At 40.6% G+C, this 26394-nt stretch overlaps 1 protein-coding gene across 3 annotated transcripts; it reads right to left on the minus strand.

Moving 5' to 3' along the window:
* Positions 1-1377: 1377 nt before the first annotated feature.
* Positions 1378-25716, minus strand: LOC133534525 (pre-mRNA-splicing factor SPF27). Of its 3 annotated transcripts, none has more exons than XM_061873686.1 (5): positions 25607-25716; positions 19365-19528; positions 16310-16522; positions 1844-1997; positions 1378-1566 (listed from the first exon to the last, which is right to left on the minus strand). In XM_061873686.1, the coding sequence occupies exons 2-5, from the start codon at positions 19517-19519 to the stop codon at positions 1435-1437; spliced, it is 654 nt and encodes a 217-aa protein (XP_061729670.1). In that variant the 5' UTR covers positions 19520-19528; positions 25607-25716; the 3' UTR covers positions 1378-1434. The 3 variants fall into 3 exon arrangements, with proteins under 3 accessions (XP_061729670.1, XP_061729668.1, XP_061729669.1); XM_061873684.1 differs by lacking the exon at positions 25607-25716 and adding an exon at positions 20695-20941; XM_061873685.1 differs by lacking the exon at positions 25607-25716 and adding an exon at positions 19981-20404.
* Positions 25717-26394: the final 678 nt, after the last annotated feature.

A 26394-nucleotide genomic window follows, 5' to 3' on the forward strand; every position in this document is an offset into this window, starting at 1 on the left:
TTATATGTAGATTATATAATAGAGGCAAGAGTCGAGAACGATAGCCTTTATAAACATCAAAATCCGGTGAAAAATAATTGGCGGCATAGTAAACTTTTATTCAATGGAAAATATTGTACTTTTACTGTTTTGAAAAAAAAAATCTAATTTATAAGTTTTGTTTTTTCCTCGCAAATGTGTTGAAAAACGTCGTATGAAACCCGTGTGCTATGGTCATTACACACATCGGCTTTCTGATTGCGCGCTCGCTTACAGCTCGCCCGCACAATATCGCCTCGTGTGTGATGATGATGACCAACTTAGCACACTTGTATCATAATGTACTATTCTTCAATTATGTGTTAATATTTCATCATATTAGTCAATAATTTAGAATATTTTGTGTAAAAACCTAAACTGCTACTTTACGCTAGGGCTTGAAAAAATGTTCATATGACTGTATCGATAACTTGTATATTATTAGGTATGGAATTAGTTGTTCACAAGACATCATTAAGATATTAACCTTTATAATAAACTTAAAATAATAACGATTGTTATAATACCTTTCTTGAAGGTGCACATGTTTAGCAATAAATGTAAACTTCACTTTCCAACACAGTACTTACATTTTAACCACCTTTCCACGGCTTTGCTGCCAACACAAGGAAACACACACACAACCCAACTTGTCAGTAGAAAAAGGCGCGAAATTCAAATTTTCTTTGGTAAGTCAACTCTTTGCGTCTGTGTTAACGACATTGCACATGTTACACCACTCACACCCGCATACGACAGAAACCTGAAACAGTCGCCGTGTTCGGAACAGGGAGACTATACATGGTTATCCATTTACGTCATCCATACGCTTTTTTAGCGCGCGTTGTAAAAGCTCTTGTACGAATGGGGCCGAACTTTTATAAGATGGCAAGATAGATTTACGGTCGGCAACGCGCATGTAACTCCTCTGGAGTTGCAGGCGTACATAGGTAACGGAGACTGCTTACTATCGACCTGCTTTGACGACCGGCTTGGCCTAGTGGGCAGTGACCCTGCCTACGAAGCTGATGGTCCCGGGTTCAAATCCTGGTAAGGGCATGTATTCGTGTGATGAGCATGGATATTTGTTCCTGAGTCATGGGTGTTTTCTATGTATTTAAGTATTTATAAATATTTATATATTATATATGTCGTTGTCTAAGTACTCTCAACACAAGCCTTATTGAGCTTACTGTGGGACTTAGTCAATTTGTGTAATAATGTCCAATAATATTTATTTATTTATTATTTATTTATACTATCAGGCGGGCCGTATGCTTGTTCGCCACTGACGTAGTTTAAACAAAAATAGCAAGGAATGAACGCGTTAATTACTAGACTTACAAAAAAACATTATAATAAGTTATCATTTAATCATTTATTCCTCATACGTATGTAAATAAATGGTATCTTAATTTAATCCGCAAACATGTCTTCAATCTTCTTTTGCACTTCTTTTTCCGACTCTGAGTTGAGTTTGTCTGGCAACATTTTCACCGCGTCCAGATCAGCGGGTTCACCGTCATCCGCCGTCGCCTGTCCTTGCACCTGTAATCAAAGAACATTTACTCTTAACCCTTTACCAGGCTGACAGTTCAAAAATGACAATCGATTGTCAGTCTTACTCATCGAAAATAAAACACATGTTTGAAGAGCCGCATGTGGGAAGGGTTAACATAATGCAACTCTTAACAAACCACTGGCGCGATTCCAGCCCACAGCACTTGAGGTCTTGGTGATTTTCACACTTGTATGTGGCATCTATTTACGTGTTTACATACATTTTTTTTTAAAGAGAATAATAATAATCAATATGCTTGTGCACCTTCTGTAGCTGTATGTCTAGTTGCAGCAACGCCCGCTCGAGGCGGTAGTTGTCCGACACGAGCTGCGCCCAGCGCCGGCGGAGTGCGCGCAGCCTCGTGCCGCTCGCCGTCTGCGACCGTTTGCGCTCCCAGTTCACCGCCGCTATCTGCTTTCTGGAACATACAAATTTACTAATAGTTAGTCCCTAAACTGAAATCGGAAAGGCTTTTTGTTAATTAAAAAAAAAGTTACCAAGATAGAGGTCTGATTATATTTTTCCTACCTATAAAATATAATAGTAATGTGAATATTATGTAAACTCTGTCTCAATTTTTCGTTAGTAAACTTCGGTGATGGGGGGACGGGGGACGGTATTTTTCCACATTTTCCTTCATAAATCAAGTTTTTTCTGTATGAAAAAAAATAAAAATGTTTTAGAATGTACAATTTGAGCTCTTTCAATGACACCCCACTTGACCTAGTCACTAGACTTCGAAATTTTGCCTAGTTTTAATAATAATAATAATTCACGCATTCGCTAATGGATTGCGCTGGTGGCCTAGCGGTAAGAGCGTGCGACTTGCAATCCGGAGGTCGCGGGTTCAAACCCCGGCTCGTACCAATGAGTTTTTCGGAATTTATGTACGAAATATCATTTGATATTTACCAGTCGCTTTTCGGTGAAGGAAAACATCGTGAGGAAACCGGACTAATCCCAACAAGGCCTAGTTTATCCTCTGGGTTGGAAGGTCAGATGGCAGTCGCTTTCGTAAAAACTAGTGCCTACGCCACATCTTGGGATTAGTTGTCAAGCGGACCCCAGGCTCCCATGAGCGGTGGCAAAATTCCGGGACAACGCGAGGAAGAAGAAAGAAAGAGCATTCGCTAATGGGAGCCCTAAACGCTTTACCAGACCCATATCTGTGGACTAGTACAGATTTAGATGATGCGCACGCTATCATGTACTGCGGAGCCATCGCGGCGTGCCGTCAGGCGCGGATCCAGCCCTCAAAAAAGGTTGTGGTCACAGCCACCCGAAAATCGGCCAAGTGCGAGTCGGAGTACGAACTCACTCATGAACAATCATGATTCATGAGTCATGATCGTCAACGTTCATGAACGATCATCAGCCTATCGATCTCAATAGCCCGTGAAAGTGTTACGTCATATGACTATAATGGGGTACCTAAAGATTCTCAGACCTATTTTTTGTAGATTATCGATTTGCAGACAACGTTTCGCCGAACATCGTTTTGCAAAGGGATTTATTCGTACCTAGATGTAACTTTTAGTCGACTAACGTTTGGTAGAGTCTAGGTTCACATACCGTTCAATTACAATTATTGGGAGGATTGCGGGATATTGCTATTTTACAATAAAAAAAATAATTATTATACAAAAAAAACAAAAAAACCCGACTGCACACAAAAAAAGAGGAAAACAAGCCCCACAAGAATATTGTTGTTGATGGTAAGTACGAGTATCGCAGGCGGGGACCAACAGAGGGTTACTTGTAGCCATTTTGGTTGTTGGTTCCCACCTGCGATACTTACCATCAACAACAATATTCTTGTGGGGCTTGTTTTCCTCTTTTTTAGTGTGCAGTCGGGTTTTTTGTTTTTTTTTTATAATAATTTTTTTTATTTATATTTTTTTAGTTACCCCCAAAAAGACATCCTATGACACTCCCGTGATCAAAACGAATCTAACGATACTTCATACATCAAAATCCATCAAGCCGTTTAGGCTACAGGAGGCCACAAAGAAACAGACATACATACATACATACATACACTCGAAAAAATCCTCCCTTTGGCAGTCGGGTAAAAAAAAATTAACCAAATTTCATTTCCAAATGTTCATTTTTCAATCAAATTTTCCCTATATATACTTATTTGACAGATTTCAATTTAACAAATTACCATTCCCTAACAATAATTAAACAACATTCATTAGACCAAAATGTTTCACTTGGTTTAAAAATGTTTAACTATTTTTAGTTTATCAAACATGTTTAGTCTATTTTTATTTATTTATTTAAATAAAAATAAAATATTATTTAAAGAATATTATAGTATCTACATAGAGATTACCGTACCAAAAGTTTAAGTAAATCGCATTAGCCAGTGTGGGTTTTTTTAAATTATTTATAAAAAGTTTTATACATTTATATCTCAGAAAATAACAGAGATAGGAAGCTGAAACATGAGGGTTCTTAATAAAAAAAATACTGTAAACATTTCGTGGAAAGGCCGCTTTTTTATGAAAACACGGCAACTAAATAATTCGAGGAATAAAAATAGGGACAAAAAAATTTAAAATACGGAAATGTATAAACTTTCCTTTTAAAAAAAATCGCATGCAATACATTTTTATGCTATGTATTGAGTGGAAAAATTTGGCGTTTGTTTTTACGATAGATTCTTTGGAAAATGAGAATCTAGCAAAAAACTTTTGGTAATCTTTTGGGTCTTTGAATTGGTGTTTTTTTTTCTTTATTCCTTACTTTCTTATTTAGCAAAAAACTTAGTAATCCATTAGTAACCTAAGAATTTCATTTGGCAGAGTAATCTATCCGATTAAACAAATTTTATTCGAGCAACGTTTTTTTAAATTTAATTTCGAATAAAGTGACAGTTAAATTATAACAGTTTCGTTAGTTTTGCAATTGCGGTACTACATACATATTATCGGCGTATAAAGTAATGTATCGGAAATCGCAAGCAATTTATTGCAATCCATGGAGCCGTTTAAACAGATAACTACGGTAAAAAACTCCTACGTCTGAAAATTAAAAGCTGGTATTATTTTTAGAAATTTGTACTAATATTTGTAAATGTTTCAGGTTTCTAAGACTCTTTAAGCTAAAAACAATGGCCCCTGTAATTTTAGTAAATAATAATATTTTTTGTAAATAAGTATCAGCTGATATTAAGATGCTCGAATTTCTAATTAATACTAAAAATCACTCTAACTATCGTGTTTCGACCAAGGGTTTCTCGGGTAATTGTGACGTTACTAAACGATTATTCTACGAAAAGTAAATCTGCTTATCAATGTTATGTCAAGTTGCCAACTGACTACTCTGCGTAATGAAATTCTGCCAAACCGTCCTCTGCCAAAGCGTCTGCGAAACGAAAATCAGCGTAATTTTACTAGGCGAATCAATAGGGCACCCTATTAGGGTTGTGGGCATGCCCATCGTGCCCACAACGGTGGATCCGCCCTTGCGTGCCGTGTTGGACGAGTCAAGTTTCCGGACGCTGAACGTGCACCTAGGACCGTCGGAGGTGCCCCCGCATGGCAAATACGGATCGAGCGACGTATCAACTCATTTAGAACTCTTAGGGCAACCACCGCCCCCGAGTAATGCACTTTGTGAATCAGGCGTTCGCGGGGACGCGTATTGAGCCCCGCGACTATATTCACTGAAAAAAATAGATAGCCGAACTGGTTTTGTAACTTTACTAAATAACTAAACTACGGTTATAAGAAAATAAACTTTGCATAAATTTACAAACTTATTTTGTAGTGTATACCCAGTACCTGAACACTGATAGCCAAACACGGTTTTGTAACATATAATACATAGTTCGCAAGTCCCAATTTTTGTGTAAACAGTAACCAAAATTTTGTTACAGTTATGCAAACATTTCTTTCAGTGTTGCCAATCTCACGGAGCGCATCGACTTTCTTAAGCAGAAAATCTATGCATGGGCAAACCGTATTCGCCGCTACAGAAAGCGTGTGGATCGATTCCAGCAGAATCGTCTTTTTCAGAGTGACCAAAGGAAGGTATACCGAAAGTGGGAGGAAACCAACCTTCGTGCGTCCGACACGCGGTCGCCAGATGCTACTGCTATGACTGATTTCTGGCGTAGCATCTGGTCTGTGCCTGTCGAACACACCAAGGGGAGGTGGATGAGTGTTGTCGAACGTGAGTGCGAGTCCATCGAACTTATGGGGGCCCCGATGACGTAAGTTGTAAGGTCCGACCGAGATCTCGGTCTCGGTATTCTCGGCCAAAAATCGGGCCGAGATCTCGGTCTCGGCTCTCGGCCAAAATGGGCCGAGATTCTTGTCGAGACCGTGACTAGGCAATAAGTTATCATTGGTGGATTTGAATTTACCGCGCACGAGCGCCCGTTTTTAAGCCTCCCGTTGGTTGCATCGCCCGCTTGGTGTGACGTTTTTGTGATTTTGATTGGTTTCGTACCCACATTTTAAGCCAATTACTTATCATTCTTATCAAATACGGTGTTGGGATCGGATAGGCTCGGTTGCTAGTAATGACTTGTTCTTTGGTTCTTGTTCTTCGTTTTGTGTTTGTTGTTTGTTATTGCGGAAGAGATAATAAATGAGTGTATATTGTTATTGAGATGTAACTTAAATTAACTTGATGTGGGTGAAAGATGACACTGGATATTTTGATACTTAATATATTTTTGTTTACGGGAAAAGGTAAAGCAGTAGGTAAGCGGATTACTGTTGTGGAATATTGGACATAATCTCATGCTAACTTTGCGGATGCTTCTATGCAATTTTGACGAAACTCGCGGTGTGGTTGTTGAGACATAGGTTGATTTTCATTTAATGTAGCTTAGCTTAGTAGCAATAGCAAGTCACTAACTGACCAGTTAAACGACGAGCATTGTCACAATTTAACGGACCATAACGCTGAAAAATTACGTTTTTTGGGTTACAATATAGCTTTTTAATTTTGATTATTGCTATTATACCTCTTTTTGTGCACATCCGTACTAGAAAAACCAGAAAAACCGGCCAAGTGCGTGTCGGGCAACGCATAATGGAGGGTTCCGTACCTTCATACAATACACAAAGCCAGACAAGCAAAAGAGCGAATGTTAGTGGCACTAACTTCGTTTTAATAAGAAGATATTCAAAATAGTTTTCCTGAAAAAGTATGTATTACAGCTTAACCTTACTAAGATGCGACTTACATAATACACCTTCGTTCCATATATCGTATAGTATTCGAGTAAAATGGTTGTGACAGACACAGACAGACGGCAATGGCGGTTTTTGACATTTTGGCTACGGAACCCAAAAAATACTATTTAATAGCGCTACGAATTGATCATGATAACTTTTTCTGATAAATCGTCGAATTTCGACTATTAAAACTTTTTGATTGCAAAAATCGTGTTTTTTTCTTCTATTTTATAAATTCTCGGTCTCGGCCGAGAATCCCATTGAATCTCGGTCTCGGCCGAGACAGAAAAAGCGTTCTCGGTCGGACCTTAGTAAGTTGTGCCATCCGCACGGCCCAGAACTGGAAAAGCCCTGGGCCTGATGGATTGCACAACTTCTGGCTAAAATGGTTCCGATGTTCGCACTCACGCTTGGCAGCACAATTTCAACAAGCCCTTGAGCTTGGTTCGCTTCCACCTTCCTTAACAACTGGTGAGACCTTCCTGCTCTATAAGTCTGGTAGTACCACGGAATCAAAGAACTACAGACCCATAACGTTCTTGCCTACACTCTACAAGCCTTACATCCATTTTGAGATCAAAAATAAACGCGCACGTTGTCGCTAACAACATTTTGGCCTCCGCTCAAAATGGATGTAGGGTTGGGTCCCGTGCCCGTGGTACTAATAAGCTCCTCCTCATAGACATGACCATTTGCCAACAAATCCGGCGGAACAAGGGAGCCCTCTCAGCCGCTTGGATTGACTACAAGAAGGCCTATGATTCTGTGCCTCACTCATGGCTGGGGAGGGTCTTAGAGCTGTATAAAGTTGATACAGCTTTAAGAGCCTTCCTAAGCGCATGTATGAGGCAGTGGACCACAGTCCTTCGTCAACCAGGAGGCGGGGATGACCGCCCTGGTCCGCAGGATTTTATAAGGATTGAGCGAGGAATATTCCAGGGTGATAGTCTGAGTCCCCTGTGGTTCTGCCTAGCTCTGAATCCCCTCAGCACCCTGCTGAAGGATTCAGGACTAAGTTGCCGGCTTCGGAGACAGAGTGAAGTCATTTCTCACCTTCTGTACATGGATGACCGGAAATTATTTGCACCAAATAGCCAAGACTTGTTGGAGCTACTGAAAACCACCGTAGTTTAAAATGACATGCAAAGTCTAGGCGGTCGGACTCACTTTTAACATATGCATGGTCATGATACTGACCAGCGTGCGATCCAGTTATTGGACGTCATCATCATTGTCGCCAACTTAATGGTGTGGAGTACCGGGAACCTACTTGGCGGGTTCTTTGTTCGTAGTCGCTTGCCTCTACAAAGCAGAAAACGCTGGGAGCACTATAAAAACGTTGGCTGTTAAAGAGTTAAACTGTCTCAACCTGACGAAAATGAGGATGGTTTCCGATTTGATCGGGTGCATGTGTTGGTCTTGGGCTATCATACATAATGAATTGTTTGCCATGATTTCAATGACATATTCCAAGCGAAAATAAAAATATACATTCTGAGGATCCTAAACAACATTACAGTCTTCATGCTGTGTGTTATACTTTGCCCATCGAAAAAAAAAAGAAGAAAAATGGAGGCAAGGAAAATCAACCTCAGCTTTAAAGAAGAAAATAAGCTTAGAACATTCTCTCCTCTGAATAGGAATATCAGTATACGTGTCGTATAATACCAGTTAATTTACGGCTCTGCCATAGACCAACACAAGACATCCCTTCGCTGTGGCTCTTAATAGCTTCGGCAGGAACCTAAATATCTACCTACATATGGTTCTATTTTATGACTAACTAATATAATCAGTTTTATGATAACAACTCTATGATGACCAGTAATTTTGGCACAAGTGACTTACTCGGTGGATATAACTGGTGTGTCTTACCATGGTGATCATCATACGAGGTCGATAGAAAATCGAGAGTCATATGTAGAGTCATATGTAGAGTCATATGCAGAGTGTTGTATCTGCCGGGAATGAACTGGATTGTCATATGAATGTGATAGCGGTCCAACGCTTCCAGTAGCCGATAAGTCATCTCCATCATCAGTGACCTCGTACCGCCTTCGTTGCGCAGATATGACACCACCGTTCGATTGTCCGACATAATCATTAGAGACGATTGCGTCAGTAAGCGGCTTTGCGATGTTATTACCTTCTGTACTGCCATCATTTCTAGGAGATTTGAATGTTGACGAGCCTCCCACTGTGACCATTGGCCAGCTAACTGCTTGTTGTTGAGTTGAGCGCCCCAGCCCTGGCATGACGCACCCGTAGTCAAAAAAATTGGGGCGGTGGAGGGTGAAAAAGCGATGTGGCAGTTACGGGGTTGATCCACCAATCCAGCTCGGTGTATAGGGTTACTGGGAGCTTTACCTTCGTTCTTGGGGACATGAGTAGCAGCTGATTGCAAAAAGTCATCAACAGCCTGCTTTTGAGACGACCCCTCGGAACAACGAAGCTGGCGAAGTTCACTAGACCCAGTAAAGATTGAACCTGCTTTAATGAAGCGCACCTGAGATTTACCATAGCTCGGCATTTTTGCACAACATTTTGAATCTTTGCCTCTGGGAGGCACTTTAGGTTGCTTTAGGGTCCCAACGAATACCCAGGAACTCCATGGACCTCTGGGAAAACAACGCGGACTTTCCGTAATTTCCAGCCTAGACCCTCGAGGATCTGTAGGGTATCTGATTCTGAAGTAATGATCGGCTCTGGCATGCAAGAAGAAAGTCGTCCAAATATACGACGACCCTGATACCGCGAGATCTCAGCACTTCCGCAATCCAATTGGTGACTAGAGCAAATGTCCTCGGAGATGATGCGAGGCCAAACGGCAAGGAGGTCACCTGCCAAAGCCGGTGTTAAACCTTATCCTTAGGAATCTCCGGTGTGAGGCCTTGACCGGAATATGAAAGTATGCGTTGTAGAGATCGAGCTTTACTAGCCAATCTCGTGGTTGAAGAAAGTCTGGGACCTTGTACATACGAGGGTGGATTGAAAAATTCGCGGCCTGTATAATAAAATTAAAAACAAAACAGGTTTTTTAATTTATTTTTATTAATTCTACAGAGTCCCCGTCGAGTTGAATGCACTTGTTCCATCTGGATTCCAGAGCCATTACACCACTTTTGAAGAAGCTTTCCTCGAGACCTTCAAAATAGGCATCCACCTCAGCTTGGATCTCGGCGTTGCTTGAAAATTTCATACCACCCATATGTTATTTTTAAATTGGGGAACGGATGAAAGCCCGATGGTGCTAAATCGGGTGAATAGGGTGGGTGGGGCAATAATTCAAACCCACATTTGGCAATCTCCGCCATCGACTTTAGTGACGTGTGAACACGTGCATTGTCCTGGTAGAAGATAACTTTCTTTGTCAACATTCCAGGTCTTTTTATCTTCAGAGCCTCGCGTAATCTGCGTAATAACTCGCAATAATAGTCGGAATTTATAGTTTTACCTCTCTGGAGATAGTCAACCATTATTATTCCCTTTGCATCCCAGAAAACAGATGCCATGACTTTATTGGCCAACAAATTGCTTTGGCTTTTTTGGGAGGCGGAGATCCAGGACGAACCCACTGCTTCGATTGCTGTTTGGTCTCTGGTGTATAGTGGTGGACCCACGTCTCGTCCATAGTTACAAATCTGTCCAAAAAGTCTTGAGTATCGGCTTCATACAGTTCTAGACATTCACGTGAATTAGTACGGCGAGCGATTTTTTGTTCCACTGAAAGAAGCCTCGGGACCCATCTCGCCGACACCTTGGAAAAACCTAATTCGTTGACTATAATATTTTGAGTTCTTTCATAAGAGATGCCTACGATGTCAGCTATTTCCCGCACCTTTAATCGCCGGTCTTTCATTATCATTTCGCATATAATTGCCACATTGTCCGTGTTAGTCACCGTTGTTGGCCTCCCGGGACGAGGGTCATCTGTGATACTATCTCGTCCACGCTTGAATTCAGCTGCCCATTTTTTCACCATCGTATATGATGGACAGGATTGCCATAATGTACTTTGCATATCATCATAAATTTGCTTCGGTATCAATCCTTTTTTATGCAGGTATTTAATCACAGCACGCTGCTCTAATTTCTCCATTTTCACGATATCTATATGCTTTTAAATATAGACGATATGAAATTTCGCGGGAAGACAGATCAAAATGGCGGCAGAAAAAAGAAAAAAGTTTTTTTTTTAATTGGCCAGACTGCAAATTTTTCATTCAACCCTCGTATTGATAAGGTGAAATTTGGTCACACACATATACGTACTTGTTTAGTTACCTTAGGTTGAAGACTGGACGCACGCTACCACCTTTTTTCGGAACCAGAAACATGTTTGATACAAAACTTGGGCCACTTGGGGTCAACGGAGCCGGCTCTAGCACACCCTGTTCTATCAAGCCTTTCATTTGAACGATCATTTCCGGACTTTCCTTCGTGGATAATTTTGACAAAAGTCTGGAGGGGTGAACTAGAGGCGGTTTTTTGACAAAGGGTATCCGGTAACAGACAGAATTTTGATTATGTAGCCTGGAGTTCCCATGGCCTTCCATTGTTTTATAAAAAGCCCCTGTTGACCCGCCTGGAAGCTGAAATAGTCAGTCGTAGCGCCTGCGAGATCGCTTACGTTGCCTGGTCCTGTAATACTTGTCGCTTCGCTGATTGGATCGAAATGGCCCGGCTTTACGCTTTCTGTCCTGCGGAGCCTGGGCGGGAGCAGCAGAGGGCCCAGGATACACGCGGAAACTAGGATAGTCCGCAGCCTTCTTAGGTACTCTGTTCCGGCTGTGAAACTCCTTGCGTAAGAGTTCGTTTGCTAGCAACTCCTTGCGCAGTAGTGCGTGGACAGAAAAATACCTTGTCAATTGCGCCATTTTCGTTATGCAGTCAGAAAACCGCTAGTCATCGAAGAGGTGTTCCTGTGTTGGAGGGATCTTTCGAAGAGATTCCTTCATGTAGCGATCCTTGACGAAGTGCAATGCAATACTCCATCTCTCCGTTGTTGGATAATGTCTGCCCGACGGCCACAGACCATCTGCAAGAGGTCCAAGTGCATCCGAGACTAGTCACGCTCCGAGAATACCTCGTTGATTTAGTCTGCTACCGCTTCAACAGTGCAATCACCTTGTGAACCCTATCCAAGACACTAAGGTTTCGAAGCCAGCTTTCAATTTCTCATTTTGTATGATGAGAGCATGAGACACAGCGGCAAGTCTTTACCGTAACGGCGAGGGCACGTTTACGATCAAAATACTTTATCATGTTATTATTCTCCAAATCAGTAAAGCCAGGAGATGACACGTACGTATTCTGAGCATCTATGTACCGTACCTGCGACCAGTTGTTTGAATTGAAATGCTGCAACTTGTCCAAAATCTCAGTATGCTCTTTTGAAGTTATCGCGCCCGACGACTTGAGGGTAGTCTCAAGTTTGAAACTAATATCCCTTGGTCTCCATATCTTCAGGCGAGACAATTGATAACACGTCCGAATCACTGGAGTATTCCCGCGGCGACTAATAAAATTGTCACGTAAAGACCTTATACCTCGTGGGCTAATTTGGACACTACATCCTCTAACCTGGTCATGCGCTCGTGCTCAGGTAAAGCCGATATACACGGATCATGTTGAACATTATTAGGATTTGAACTATCCATAATGGAACTGAAATAATTTAGAAAATTACTACGAAATTTAACTTAATTATAGCTGTTTCCTCTGCCAGAAACAGCATTGGCGCGCAGCCTGCCAGCTGGATTCGAAAAAAACCGTTATAAAAGCCGGTATTGCGCCTGACGTCGTTGGAACTGAGGTGTTGCCAGTATGAAACGAATGTCGCCATTGAAGGCTTCGAACAAGGTACAGTCAACTTAATAGGCACAATAGTTGCCGATTTGCGGAAAATGCCCAGCATACAAAATTAAATTACCACCACAATAAGCAATAAGGTACTTACTTATTAATTAACTAGTCAATAAGCTAACCCATCTGTATTTAAGGGAGTTCCCCATTGATGTACGTAATAGTGGTAGATGAGGTACCAGGCGCTCGATCGTGAGCCACAAAATATAGGTTCCGGGACCTATATTGAATTAGTCGTACGGGTGACGCTAAAGTGTCAACATTGTCATCAAATTCGATAAAATATTGCCAAAGAATGCCGTGTTGCGCCTTTTTCCAGTGCTTCAATAGCTCCAAGCACAAAAACAAAGCTCACCGTATCACTTTTCATTCGTAAGTACTGTTATAACATTTGAAAACATAATTTTTTCTAAATAAAATTAAAAATTTCCTTGTTATTGAGTGAGCGCGACAGCTAAATAATGCATTACCCATGTGAGAAACACGTTTATCCGATTGTCAAGTAGGCATGCCCGCTTCATGCATTGTAGAGTCAGCAATTTTTTTTATAAATAATGCAACTTTTTAAATCATGTGCTCCTATTCCTTGAAACTATAGAATGTAACCGGTTTTTATTTTAATATACGAATAACCGGTTGTTAACCAAAAATCCAGTTTTTCTGATAGTATTGTTAAAACAATATCTTGCATTAACTTGAAATCCAAATATCGGGAATAGTCCATCAAAAATGACTAAATAGTACTTGAACAACAATAGGAAAACTATGGACAGCATTTTTAACGAGAGCTCGGATTTACAATTTTAATAATGCGAGTTATAGTGTAGTTTTAAGATGTATTTATGTATGTTGAAAACTGTGTAAAAAATATTTAGAACAGATATTAGATCAATCAAATTTAACCTTTTATCATAAACAAAAGAAATAAATAATAATCATCTCTATTTGTCAAGTAAAATGTATGATGACTGGTCTGGCCTAGTGGGCAGTGACCCTGCCTATAAAGCCGATGGTCCCGTCCCGGGTTCAAAGTTCTAATGATGGAATCCATGAAGAATTGAGGGAACAATTAAAATCTTATAGGTACACATATAGTGATTTTTGTAGTTTTTGTTTACAAATTAAGCATTTTCATCGAAAAACTGACAATTAGTGTAGTGGAACTGCTGATGATAAACACAACGAAACTCCCTAACTACGTATTTACCGTTCGACTATTTGTTTTAATTTGTCCTCTTTGTAGAGCAACTAAGGTGATGAAAATGAAAACGATGAAAATCAGAACGAATACTTTAAATTGAACATTCTAATGTAAGGGCACGCTGCCGTCTCAAATCGAGAAAAGTAGGACATTGCTAATTTCGCCTTCGATAGGGAATGATTTAAAAAAATATAACTTTAAAATCAGTATTAACGTTAAAAAAATGAAAACTATAATGTTTAGAGAAAAAACTTTCACTTATTTCTATTTTAAAACGAGCTGCAGCTGTGGAAATGCCTAGCGATTGAATTGTGAAAATTAAAAATGATGCTCGGTTTCGTTTTTGATACAATTTTTTTTTTCTCCATACATTATAATTTTCCTTTTTATACCGCCCTCTCCGCATATTTTTTTTAATTGTATAGATAAACTATCGGTTTTACATATAAAATACATACAGTTTTACATATTTTATTTAATGTGTTAGCGAAAAAAAATTGTTTTCCATAAAATAAATCAAGTGCCTATTTATTTTAATTTTATAAATATATTTTATAAATATTTGTTTCCTGACGCTACCTAATAAAGACCGCCGTTGAAGGCGCTTATTCCCATGACTTACAACTTGTCCAATATAAATGAATCCGTATACGTATCGTAACTATGAATAAACAAGGTTCACACTTTTATATTGGTTATCTTGAGTCGTGCGGAATATATAAATACCAGGAGTAACTACGAATTACCAGTGATTACATTATCTCTTGTCAAGCGTACCTATCTTTTCCGAAAAACCATCAGAAGTGAAACCTCGAGATCCCTATCAACTGAGATCATATCGTTATACTGGTTTTCTCGAGGCGATAGGTTAGTTGAACATAGTGAATAGTCGACCAGGGTTTCAGAAGTAAAAAACAAGGGTCAATTTCATGCTTTAAAAATATGATAGTCAATCATTTGATATTAATCTCAGTGTAACTCGCTCGCTCAGATATTTGCTTGAGAGAGACGGTCTAAGATTAGGTAATATCAAATCATTGATATTTTTTAAACATCGAAATGACTTAATATCACTTTAAGACGACAATGTAAGAAGTATGTACGTCTCGTCTACACATTTGTATAATGTTATTAGTTTTTCTCTGTTGCACCTCGAGGAATGAATACGCAAAATATAGGGGTCTCGCTTGCGCAGCACTGTTAACTATATTTGGTTATCCCTGTTGCTCGTTGTGCACATGTACATTATAATGGTGTGTAGTATTTGCAAATGAATGGGAGCTGGACCAGATTTTCGTTTTGTCAACTATTAACGTCACATACCTACCCTTTTACTTACATCAATGGAGTTCCCTATGCCAGCAAACTGTCTTGCAGTTTGGCAGAAGAAAAAAATTGTAAAAGCAGGCTTTATTACCTGAATAATTGTTTTTTTTTTTATTAAAAATGGTAGAAACTCAAGAAGTCTGATTTTTATAATTTCGCCTACGGATTTATGTAAAAGGGCCTTTCAGATCCTCATAGTTAAACCAAGCTATGTTGGCAGCGATTTTAAACGTCATAATTTCATAGAACTTTATAACACTTGCACAGTCTGTGCTTTCAAAATCGCTGCCAACTTAGCTTGACCTAACTCAACATCAATTTTTCGTATGTACCAAATATAGTATGTACCAAAAATACAAAAAAAAATCAAGATGGCGACCAGTTTTTTACAATTTTAACTGCAAAAATTAATATAAATTTTCATCATAAATTATGAAATTCAAGATAGCGGCCGTTTATTCCAATTTTGACTACAGATTCATATTAAGCGGTCTTTCAGATCACCAGTTATAATTTTTTGTCATGATCAGCCCAATGAATTCAAAAATCGGACAAGTGAGAGCCGTGGGGTGGGGTCCGACCACCGAAGGTTCCGTACTTTTTAGTATTTTTTGTTATAGCGGTGCGGCTACAGAAATACATCGTCTGTAAAAATTTCAACTGTCCAAATATCATGGTTCATGAGATACACTGGTGTACCTCCCAGTACTTAGTTATTAAATTACCTAAAAAGAGTACAGCCGCCATTGTGACTGTCAGAATGGCGGGTGTATTTTATTACGCAATGATCCCGCTATCCGTTATTATTGATAAATTCTACAAGGTGTGACATGAGGAAACCGAAAAAATTAAGTGTATTTCTGATTACATTTAGAGACTAAACTGTCATATAAACTTTTCTGAATTTCGCCAATTTCAGACATAATAGCCAATCTTGCCAATCGTTCAGTCTAACGCAAATAGTTGCGTCAAATCGCGCGCGTGACGCGAACTCATCAACCAATCGCGTTGTAGGGTTAGATTGGCTCGAATTCGTGTGCGTGACCCCGCTGTACTGGCCCCTTTCTTATTGCCCGTAAGGCCCGTTCTTAGATATATGTCAATGTTGCCATAAAACTTATTATAGACTTGTCTTTTTACCTTAAATTAGTATGCACATTCTGCGCACTAGTGACAAGTGCTTGGAGCGTATTGAGATAGGAGCGCCAGGACTCTGCCCCATAGTGCAGTTGTAACTCAAGATTCAGCACTCGAGTGGCTTGGTGAGAGAGCTGCGCGTGCGAGTTGTCCACGGACTCGGCCCAGGCCGCCGGCTCACCGAGGCGGCCTGCGGGCGGCGGAGGTAGCTCATACCTATGGACAACAATAAGAGAAGCATTTTTTAGCTATGGCAAATTACTATAGTCGAAGTTGCACCTAATAAAAATAAGCTGTTGCGTGAACAAAAGATTTCCTTTGCAGGATTGGTCCTCATTGACATGGACACCCAACCCAACCCAAAGTAAAAACATAAAATATGAAAAATAAAACTTTTTAAAAATTCCTGTACACGCTAAAATCGCTAAACCAATTTAGTTAAAATAGTAAGAAAGAACATAAGATTTTATCCCAAAAAAAATACCTTAAAAGTGAAAAGGGAAGTATAGGTTTGTATGGGGATTTGGGGAATCAATAACTGCTCAACCGATTTAGTTGAAATCTATATCTTTGATTTAGTTGAAAATGATACTAAACATCACTTAGAACCTAAACTTACACAATTATTAACCTCAGACCTCAACGCTAAACCCCCTGCCCCACCAGCACCACCCAGTGGCTCCACTTCTTAATTATTGTTTTTATACCACGACGGTGGCAAACAAGCATAAGGCCCGCCCGATGGTAAGCAGTCACCGCAGCCTATGGACGCCTGAAACACCAGAGCTATTACATGCGCGTTGCCGACCCATTAAAAACCTGTACACTCCTTTTTAGCCCCTCGGGAAAACCTCGGTAGGAAGCTCATTCCACAGCCGAAGCGTTCGCGTAGGGAAATTCTTCTTAAACCGCACAGTACGCGACCATTTAGGTTCTAGGGTGTGAGGATGAACACCCTGCCGATGGCAAGCGGTGTGGTGATAGAAAGCGGCCGTTGGCATCATGTCGAACAATTCTTCAGAGCACAGCCCATTGTACAAGCGGTAGAACACACACAAGGAGGCAGTCTCTCCTTAGACTTAAAGGTTCAATACCGCTTGTGAGCTTGGGATCGTCGACGATTCGTACAGCGCGCCTTTGGACTGAGTCGAATGGTCCAAGCTGGCATGCAGGTGCTCCTGCCCAAAGGTGACAGCAGTACTCCATATGGGTTCTGACTTGCGATTTATATAGCACCAGTCTTTGCCCCGGAGTAAGTATCGCCTCGCTTTATTGAGCACACCGAGTTTTTTGGATGCCACAGCGCAGCCTTTCCTTCCAGGTGGCTACGGAATTGGACGTTACTGGAAATGTCGACACCGAGGATCCCAATACTCCCTGACATGGTAAAGACTGAGCCTTGGAACTGTGGGACCACTAAATGTAAATGGGGTTTTCTTAGCGGTAAACGCGCAAACTTGTGTCTTGGTGGGGTTGAATCGGACTAGATTGTCCCGACCCCACACCGAAACTCTGCATAGAGTGCTCTTAACTTAATGTCCGACACAAGCTTTTCACGATTCTCAAGCACCACAGAACGAGGGATGTTGGCACGGCCTGTGTAATAGGCATCCCCAGTACTGTCGTCTGCATAGCAATGAATGTCGTCGTTAGACAACATGTCATTGATGAGCAGCAAAAACAGCGTTGGGGATAGCACAGAACCTTGCGGAACGCCATAGTTAATGTCCATGCTATCGGAGCAGCAGTTGCTGTGTCCCTTGATCCACTGCAGTAAAACGCTGGTGGTGGTGCATACCTCTGATAGAGCTTTGCGGCATTCGTAGATTAGCCCTGAGGTTAAAGTATAACTTTGCAGAGCTTGTAGTACTGACCGACTGTCAGAGAGTATGCGGATGGGTTCCTCTAGGTATCTCTCAGAGCTCTGGTAGGTAGCTTTGCGTTAATTATACGCTCCATGACCTTTGAGAGAAGAGAGGTAATAGTGATAGGCCTGTAATTCGATGGGTCCGATCTGTCGCCCTTTTTAGGCACAGGGTACACAAGGGCCGTCTTCCACGAAGATGGAACATGCCGTTTCTTGCTAGAGAGTGTGAAAAGGCGCGCCAACAGAGGACACAACTCAGGAGCACTGCTTAAGCACAATCGCTGGTATGCCGTCTGTCCCGCTAGACTTATGAATATCCAGCGATAGCAACTCCCGCTGAATATCCCTCTGTGTGAATGAGATCTCTAGCATGGAGTATACGCACAGCGGGATGGTGGGCGGCACGGGACTACCGTCGTCGTCGTTAAATATATCTTAGGAATACAAAAATTTAATCTTCCAAAGGAAATTTTTTATTCAGAGAACGCCATATTTGACCTTTTTATGGCTTGTGCAGTTTTGACTACTACTCTATTGTATGCAGCTGCCTGATATTCCGATACCATTACGTCATAATAGCAACTGCATACAATCTTATCTCTCTGCTTTATCATGTGGTTGCAGTAGAAAACCACAAAAAATAATAAAAATGTGTTACAGCTAGGATTTTTTCCTTATTGGTTACTACTGCGAACAGCTTTTTATTTTGCAGTAGTTCAATTACACTTACATGAGAAATAAAACCCATGATGAGAAACCAATTTGGGGCTGTTATATATAGTAGGTAACATGATGTTTACAACTGGGAATAACTCAACCCAACCTGATGACATTGGTATGAGCCCAACAGTGAAAAACATCTTTAAAACAAAAAGGAATTTCCTAAATTGGTTTGTGATCACTGAGAGTTTAAGAAATACATAAACAAACAACAAAGATACCAACTAGAGGTCTGCACCAATTTCTTAGCTTATTGTTTGTAGACTATGGATTAATAACTCCATATCGATACTAAGGTCCCTGTCAGTAGATAATGATGCATATGCGAAGTTATATTATCGGACTTTATAAAATAATTTTATATGAAAACTAAACTTGGCACATTAATTACTTCATTATAAGCAGTTAGTCAATATAAGTATAGTCATAATAGACAAATTACACTGTGTATATAATTAATGAAAGTGGAACCTTTTCATGGATAAGGGTTCCATAGGGAGGCGCTGTTGTACTCTTTCCATCTCTCTCTGTAGAGCTGCAGTTTCGAATGCCGTGCTAGGTTCTGGTCCTGCATTTTCAAGGTAGTTTTTAGTTGGCCTGTAGCGACGGCATTCTTCTTCTACCATAGAAAGTGCCTGAAAGAAAAAGGGCCATTTTGATAATAAAAAAACAAATTTGTCACTAATTAATATGTTTACCATATTAATTTGTCACAAATTAACACATTCATTGCAAGGAACCCACCAGGTGGGCGCTCGTAAACTTTACTCGGATGCCTGACAACCCACTGCGGGAGTTCACTTTATGCACAGCTATAGACGACTACCGTCTACAAAGAACCCACCTGGTGAGCGCACATCTTCACAGGCATATCGCAGGGTTGACACCGGCAGACATTTATTTACTTATTACCTATAATATTATTTATAGACAATATAGACATGCATCAATCACTTTTTAATATCTTATATTACAAATTGGAGAATAACCTATGTATATGCATGACCCGATAATCCTCATCAAATTATAATTAATTATTTGCCACGGATTAAATGGTTTAATTTATATGTAATTTATGATTACTTACATTAATTATTCCTTTGTAAATGCATCACGTTGTGAAGGGCGTGAGTAGATCCATACTAACAAAATAAAAGTACTAGGATGTTTGACTATGAGACTTAGCACAGCCCTGGCACACGCAGGGGCGCCCGCCTGGTGGGCGCTTATATATATTGCCCGGATCCTGGGGTAGCGTGCCGTTTTTCGTCTGGCAGTGAATGTGTTAATATGTTTACCATATTAATTTGTCACAAATTAATATATTTACCGTACTGGGTGATTTTGGGGTTGTGATCGTGAATGTCAAAAATGTGTTAAGTAATATACAAATTTCCCCATCAGACTAACCACAAAATCGCAAAGGGACCGAAATAGACGAAACGTATATTTTATGAAGTATATTTTTCACTACTTTTATATCACTCCCATAGGAAACCTTGTTCAGTATAACTACCTTAATACATTTTTGACTTTAGAAATCACCGAAAACTTTGTTTGTTTGGGGGCCCTTAGGAAGGGTAAAGATTTCTGACAAAAACGCACGTTGGGGGCCCCCGTGGCCCGAGGGTCCCGTATAATTGATACGGCAGATACGGCGGTAGCTACGCCCCTGATCACCGCCCCAAAATCACCCAGTATTTCATTGCATTTTACATGATAATTTATAAAAGATCATGGGTAAAAAGAAAATATAACATGATAACATTACGAAAATATCGAGGTTAGGTTTCCTACGTACCGCTTCTCGAACTCCTGGATCATCGTACCCTTGGTCAATGTACGGTAATGCATCCACTACAACTTCTCCTGCCATTTTGTCACCATATATATATCATTGATAATATAATTCTAAAGTGTATTAGTTTACTTTCTATAAATAAGCCATTGAAATAAGCGTCATAAATGTCATAATAAATATTAATTGTTTATAGACCTTATGGCTCCTCTACACGATGGCCCAGCGTCGGCCAGTCCAAGGGACACATTTATGCGTTAGAGGGAGCAAGTGACATTGCTATCTCCTTCCACCGCATAGCTGCGTCCCTTAGGCTGGCCTACGCTGGGCCATCATGTAGAGGAGCCCTTAAGGAGAAGTGAACATGAAGTGAAGTTTATACATAGAACATAGATTTAAGTTACTCTATGAGAGAGAGAGAGATTCAAGAATTAAAGCCTTAACAGACTACCGCACCGGACAGCAACATTGGTGCGGTCATAATATATCTTTCTCGCTCTAACTTATAGCTTAACGCACGTACGGCGACCACCTTTACACTTACGAAGTAACTAATTAATAATCTGTGATAGTACCTAAAATGCAAAATAAATAAATAAATAATAAAAATAAAATATTTTTATTCAGTAGCTTAAAAAACAAATTACAATATATGCGCTGGTGCCTCTTTTTAAGTGAGAAAACACTTGTGCTAAGAGAGCACCGCTCTTCCACGCGGTTAATTTACAGTAACTTAGATGTAGAAAGTATGTTAAACTATAGAAAAACAGATAACATTTTTTCATTTACAAACATTTTAACAAGACACTATTATGATACCAGAGATGCATTGGGTACTTAATATAAAATAGACGTGTGCGTGCGTGTGTGTGCGTGCGCGTGCGTGCGTGCGTGCGTGCGCGTGCGTGCGTGCGTGCGTGTGCGTGCGTGCGTGCGTGTGTGTGTGTGTGTGTGTGTGTGTGCGCGCGCGTGTGTGTGTGTGCGTGTGTGTGTGTGTGTGTGTGTGTGTGTGTGTGTGTGTGTGTGTGTGTGTGTGTGTGTGTGTGTGTGTGTGTGTGTGCGTGCGTGCGTGCGTGCGTGCGTGCGCGCGTGTGTGTGTATGTGTGTGTGTGTGTGCGTGTTTGTTTGGGTCTATATCAATGTTCGCTATACTTATTTTGAATTAAGTTTTCTATGTCGTTGTAGCTTTTAGTTTTTAGCGATTTAGTTAACCTATTCCTACACTCTTATGTAGTGCAGGAATAAATGTCAATGTGTTTGTTTATCCGATTATACAGATTGCAAGATTGTGCCTGTCGTCTGGCAAATGCAGTTTTCCCTGTATGGGTTTTAATTACGTTAATATTTTTCCTACGTGTTTAGTATTGTTTGTTTTGTATGTAGTTCGCTTATGTGTTTTTAGAATAAGATTTAGAATGTACAATTTTCTCACAGACAATAAATTGCAGAGTGAATAGAGTTCGTTAGTTGGGAATCTGAACGACTTTCGGTGTATGACTTTTAGCAATGCTCTTTGAGCTCTCTCAAGCTCAAGAAACTTAGTCTTTGTGGCACCACCCCATACAGAGATACAGTATGTGATGACGGATTGAGCCAGCGATACGTAAACTTGATTAAGCACAGTTTTTGACACTACATGCCTAAGATTTTGGAAAGTCCAGATCAGTTTGCGGATCCTATTCATTATGTTCTCAGCATGAAGGTGCCACGTGAGACGCTGGTCGATCGTAACTCCAAGGTATTTTGTGTATTCCACTTTGCGAATAGATGGGCAGGAGCAGATGGCTAGTTGGTTGCAGCAATTATGTATCCTGATTGAGAATTCATTTCCTGGTTGTGTACGGTTACAGATGGAGAAGCAAATAAAGTTTGTTTTGATAGTATTTAGGGTGAGCAAGTGTCTCTGCACCTGCAGCCAGTAAGCGATTTTGGTGAGGCCAAATTCTGCAGAGAGGCGAACTTCCTCCCACGTGTCTCCTGAGAATACCACAGCTGTGTCATCTGCATAAGTGAATATAGTTCCAGCCTCAATAGACATGTTACATAATTCATTTATATAGACTAGGAACAGCGTAGGGCCTAGGACACTACCCTGTGGTACTCCGTAGGATATGGGGCGTTCATCACTGATATAATTACCTAGTTTTACCTTCTGTATTCGGTTCTGGAGGTAACTACTAAAGAGAGATAGAGAGGTGCCTCTTATGCCTTTCTTTTCCAATATGTTAATAAGGATGGGAACCGACACGGTATCAAAAGCCTTCTTCAGGTCTAGAAAAACTGATAAACATTTTTTGTTTTTATCTACGTTATTAATAATAAGTGAAGGTAGTTCAGTAACAGCGTCCTCTGTCGAAACACTTTTTCTGAAGCCGTACTGTGCTTTCGATAGGATATTAAATTGATTTAAGTAATTGGTTAGTCTATTGTTTAGCAATTTTTCAAGAACCTTCTAGATAGCGGAAAATACATCCACACTTTAAGGGCCCTCCACACTCGTGCGCGAATCGAGGCGCGAAGCCGCGAACGCGTGTGTAGATGGCCTTCGCGTCGATTTCACAGGTTGTTCAAGCCTTCGCGCCTTATTCCCCGTTTTTTGTTGGTATTTGGCTCACGTCAAAGGAGACGCGAAGCGCGAACTTGCAAGACTCCACACTCGCAATCGCTTCGCGCCGCGATTCGCTCACGAGTCGGTTAATCTGTTAAACTGTCAACACTCATAACCTTCTATGGCGGCTACTTGGTTATATTGGGTGCGAACTTGATCTACCAAAAATCAATTTGACAGTTCCCAGTTTGAATCAGTGCCTTGCCGTAAACTAAATCCGATCAGCTGACGCTTCGGCGCCATCTTGCTGCGAACCAAACTGCGAAAACGCCGTGAAGTTGTGCGAGTGTGGAGTCTACGTCAACGTCGCGGTCTGTTCGCGTCGCGAAGTCGCGCCGCGATTCACGCGCATAGTCTGGAGGGGGTTTACCGCCAATTACATCCTCACTCCCCGATTTCGATAATCGTTTTCGTTTCACGGAATATCAGCACATCGTTAACAATATTTGAAATGTAAAAATACTTTGTCTCTAATTGCCAGAAATGTTCATTGTTTGATATTTTTGCATATGAACTATTTTTTTTACATTTCAAATATTGTAAGCGATGTACTGATATTTGGTGAAACGGAAATAGTACATTTCGATGCTAGTGCGGAAAGTATGTCATTACTTCACGAGTACCGAGATATCGGGACGAGTGAAGAATGACATTTCCGCACGTTTAGCCAACAACGTTTTACTATAAGACAGAAACAATTGTAAATATAAAATATTATACTATTATTACCTAAGTATCGTTATTAACGATAATTTGAGTATCGTATATTTAAATTGTATGAAAACAATATCGAATGTTGCCTTTGGAAACTTAAAACATTCTTGCGGTGAGTAAAAACGCCTCTGCTTTAAAGGGCCCTCCACACTCGTGCGCGAATCGAGGCGCGAAGCCGCGAACGCGAGTGTGGAGGGCCCTCGCGTCGATTTCGCAGATTGTTCACGCCTTCGCTCCTTATTCCCCGTTTTTTGTCGGTATTTGGCCCGCGTCAAAGGAGACGCGAAGCGCGAACTTGCAAGACTCCACACTCGCGATCGCTTCGCGCCGCGATTCGCTCACGAGTCGGTTAATCTGAACTATCACAACCTTCTAAGGCGGCTACTTGGTTATATTGGGTGCGTACTTGATCAAACAAAAATCAATTTGACAGTTCCCAGTTTGAATCAGGGCCTTGCCGCAAACTAAATCCGATCAGCTGACGCTTCGGCGCCATCTTGCCGTGAACCAAACTGCGAAATCGCCGTGAAGTTATGCGAGTTTGGAGTCTACGTCAACGTCGCGGTACGTTCGCTCCGCGAAGTCGCGCCGAGACACGCGCTTAGTCTGGAGGGGGCTTAAGACGATAAATGCCCGCAATAATGTAACCAAGTAGCCGCCATAGAAGGTTATGACAGTTCAGATTAACTGACTCGTGAGCGAATCGCGGCCCGAAGCGATCACGAGTCTGGAGTCTTGCAAGTTCGCGCTTCGTGTCTCCTTTATGCTATTAATTTAACAAAATAGGTACTATAGTTTTCGATTGTTTTATATTTCCTACTTAATTTAAAAATAAAGGTGTTACGATTCCATGTGTTTGTAAATGAATAAATCATAAATGTCGGCCGTGGGCGACTACTGTCGAACTCAAAAATGGTAATTGGTCAAATTTTTTCATGTGTAGTCTGCCTCTTTCGCACTCATGGGATGTTCATATACTGTGGCATACATGATGGCTTCCCTTTTGCACACTTCAGTTAACTTTAAGCGTAAGCATCATCGTAGATCTGTGATTGCAGCTAAATTTTTCTAATTTGCTGCCTTGTCTTACGGACGGATATGTGTGTCTAACCTATGTAGAATCGATTAAATATATATAAATATTTTGAAGCAACGTTTCAGTAATAAAATATTATGTATACATGTGGGTTTGTAATGTTTTAAGGACTTTGGATTTAAATTTTGTCAATTATTTATTATAAAATAGCTCTCATTACGTCGACCACATTTAACATGCGAAATAAAGACATACCTATTTAGATAATGATAACTTTTAAATTAAGTACGTAATAAGAAGTAAGCCCGATTAATCCGACAAGAGCAGCCGATTCAACGGGGCCACGCCGTTTTGTCGCCTAAATAGTGTTTAGTTGTAATTTTATAAAATGTATATGTATGTTAGTCTGTAAGGGATTTGTAATATGGGCCTTGTTGCCTGAATCAAAGTTTTAAATAAATTAATAAATTAATATCGTGCCGACATCATAGTCACCCTAATAAGTTTGACAATATAGTGTTGTATTTTTATCGTAAAATTGAATAATTGTCACTTACCTGTGAAAAGATGTTCCACAATCAGCATAGATTTCACTCCTGCAACTCGTCACACAACATTTTTAACCATTTTTTTTTTGCAATATTATTCGTATCAATGCTAAGCGGCGCCATTAAAGTATTTTGAAAATAGGTACACGAAAATATGTCAGCAAGTTGGGGATACCAACTAATATTCAAAGTTACTACAATTTCTACCATATTAAATTTAATACTTTTTTTTTATTGTGCACATGCTTGTTTTAATTGCGAATTACTTAAAAGATATCAAAACTCTAATTTGAACCGCCGGGCCTCTGTCGCACTGATGGCAAAAGGCCGGAAGGGTTAACTTTGGTGCCATGGCAGAAGGGGAAGCGCCTACTGTGGGACGCCACGTGCGTTAGCACCAAAGAGCATATAATCACTAGTATCACTACGTTTTAGTTAGCACGTTCGCCGCCTCGCACCTCGGCCGGACGGTGCGGACAACCGGCGCTGCGGCAGAGTTGGCAGCATTGAGAAAGAGGGCAAAATACTCTGTTCTAGAAGCGAATTATTATTTTGTACCTCTCGCCTTCGAGACAACGGGGTGTTAGGGGTCTGACGCCATAGCGTTTATAAGGGAAGTGGGACGTAGGATTAGGGAGAAGACCTCTGATGCCCGCGCGGGTTCGTACCTGGTGCAGAGGTTGGCCATCGCTATCCAGCGCGGTAACGCGGCAAGTGTGATGGGCATCTTTGCACCCGGTGCAGCTCACGAAGGTCTTTTAGAATAAGATAGATTATTTCGAATTGTACTCGTAGTT

Source organism: Cydia pomonella, chromosome 2 (genome assembly GCF_033807575.1).
Source record: "Cydia pomonella isolate Wapato2018A chromosome 2, ilCydPomo1, whole genome shotgun sequence".
Taxonomy (NCBI): domain Eukaryota; kingdom Metazoa; phylum Arthropoda; class Insecta; order Lepidoptera; family Tortricidae; genus Cydia; species Cydia pomonella.

Coding starts and splice junctions, on each gene's coding strand:
- LOC133534525 (XM_061873684.1), bottom strand. CDS start 20,769: ATGGCAGGAGAAGTTGTAGTGGATGCATTACCGTACATTGACCAAGGG. Junction 19,529..20,694: donor ATCCAGGAGTTCGAGAAGCG/GTACGTAGGAAA, acceptor TTTTTCTTTCAG/GCACTTTCTATGGTAGAAGA. Junction 1,998..16,309: donor AATGTGCATACTAATTTAAG/GTAAAAAGACAA, acceptor TGTATGTTCCAG/AAAGCAGATAGCGGCGGTGA.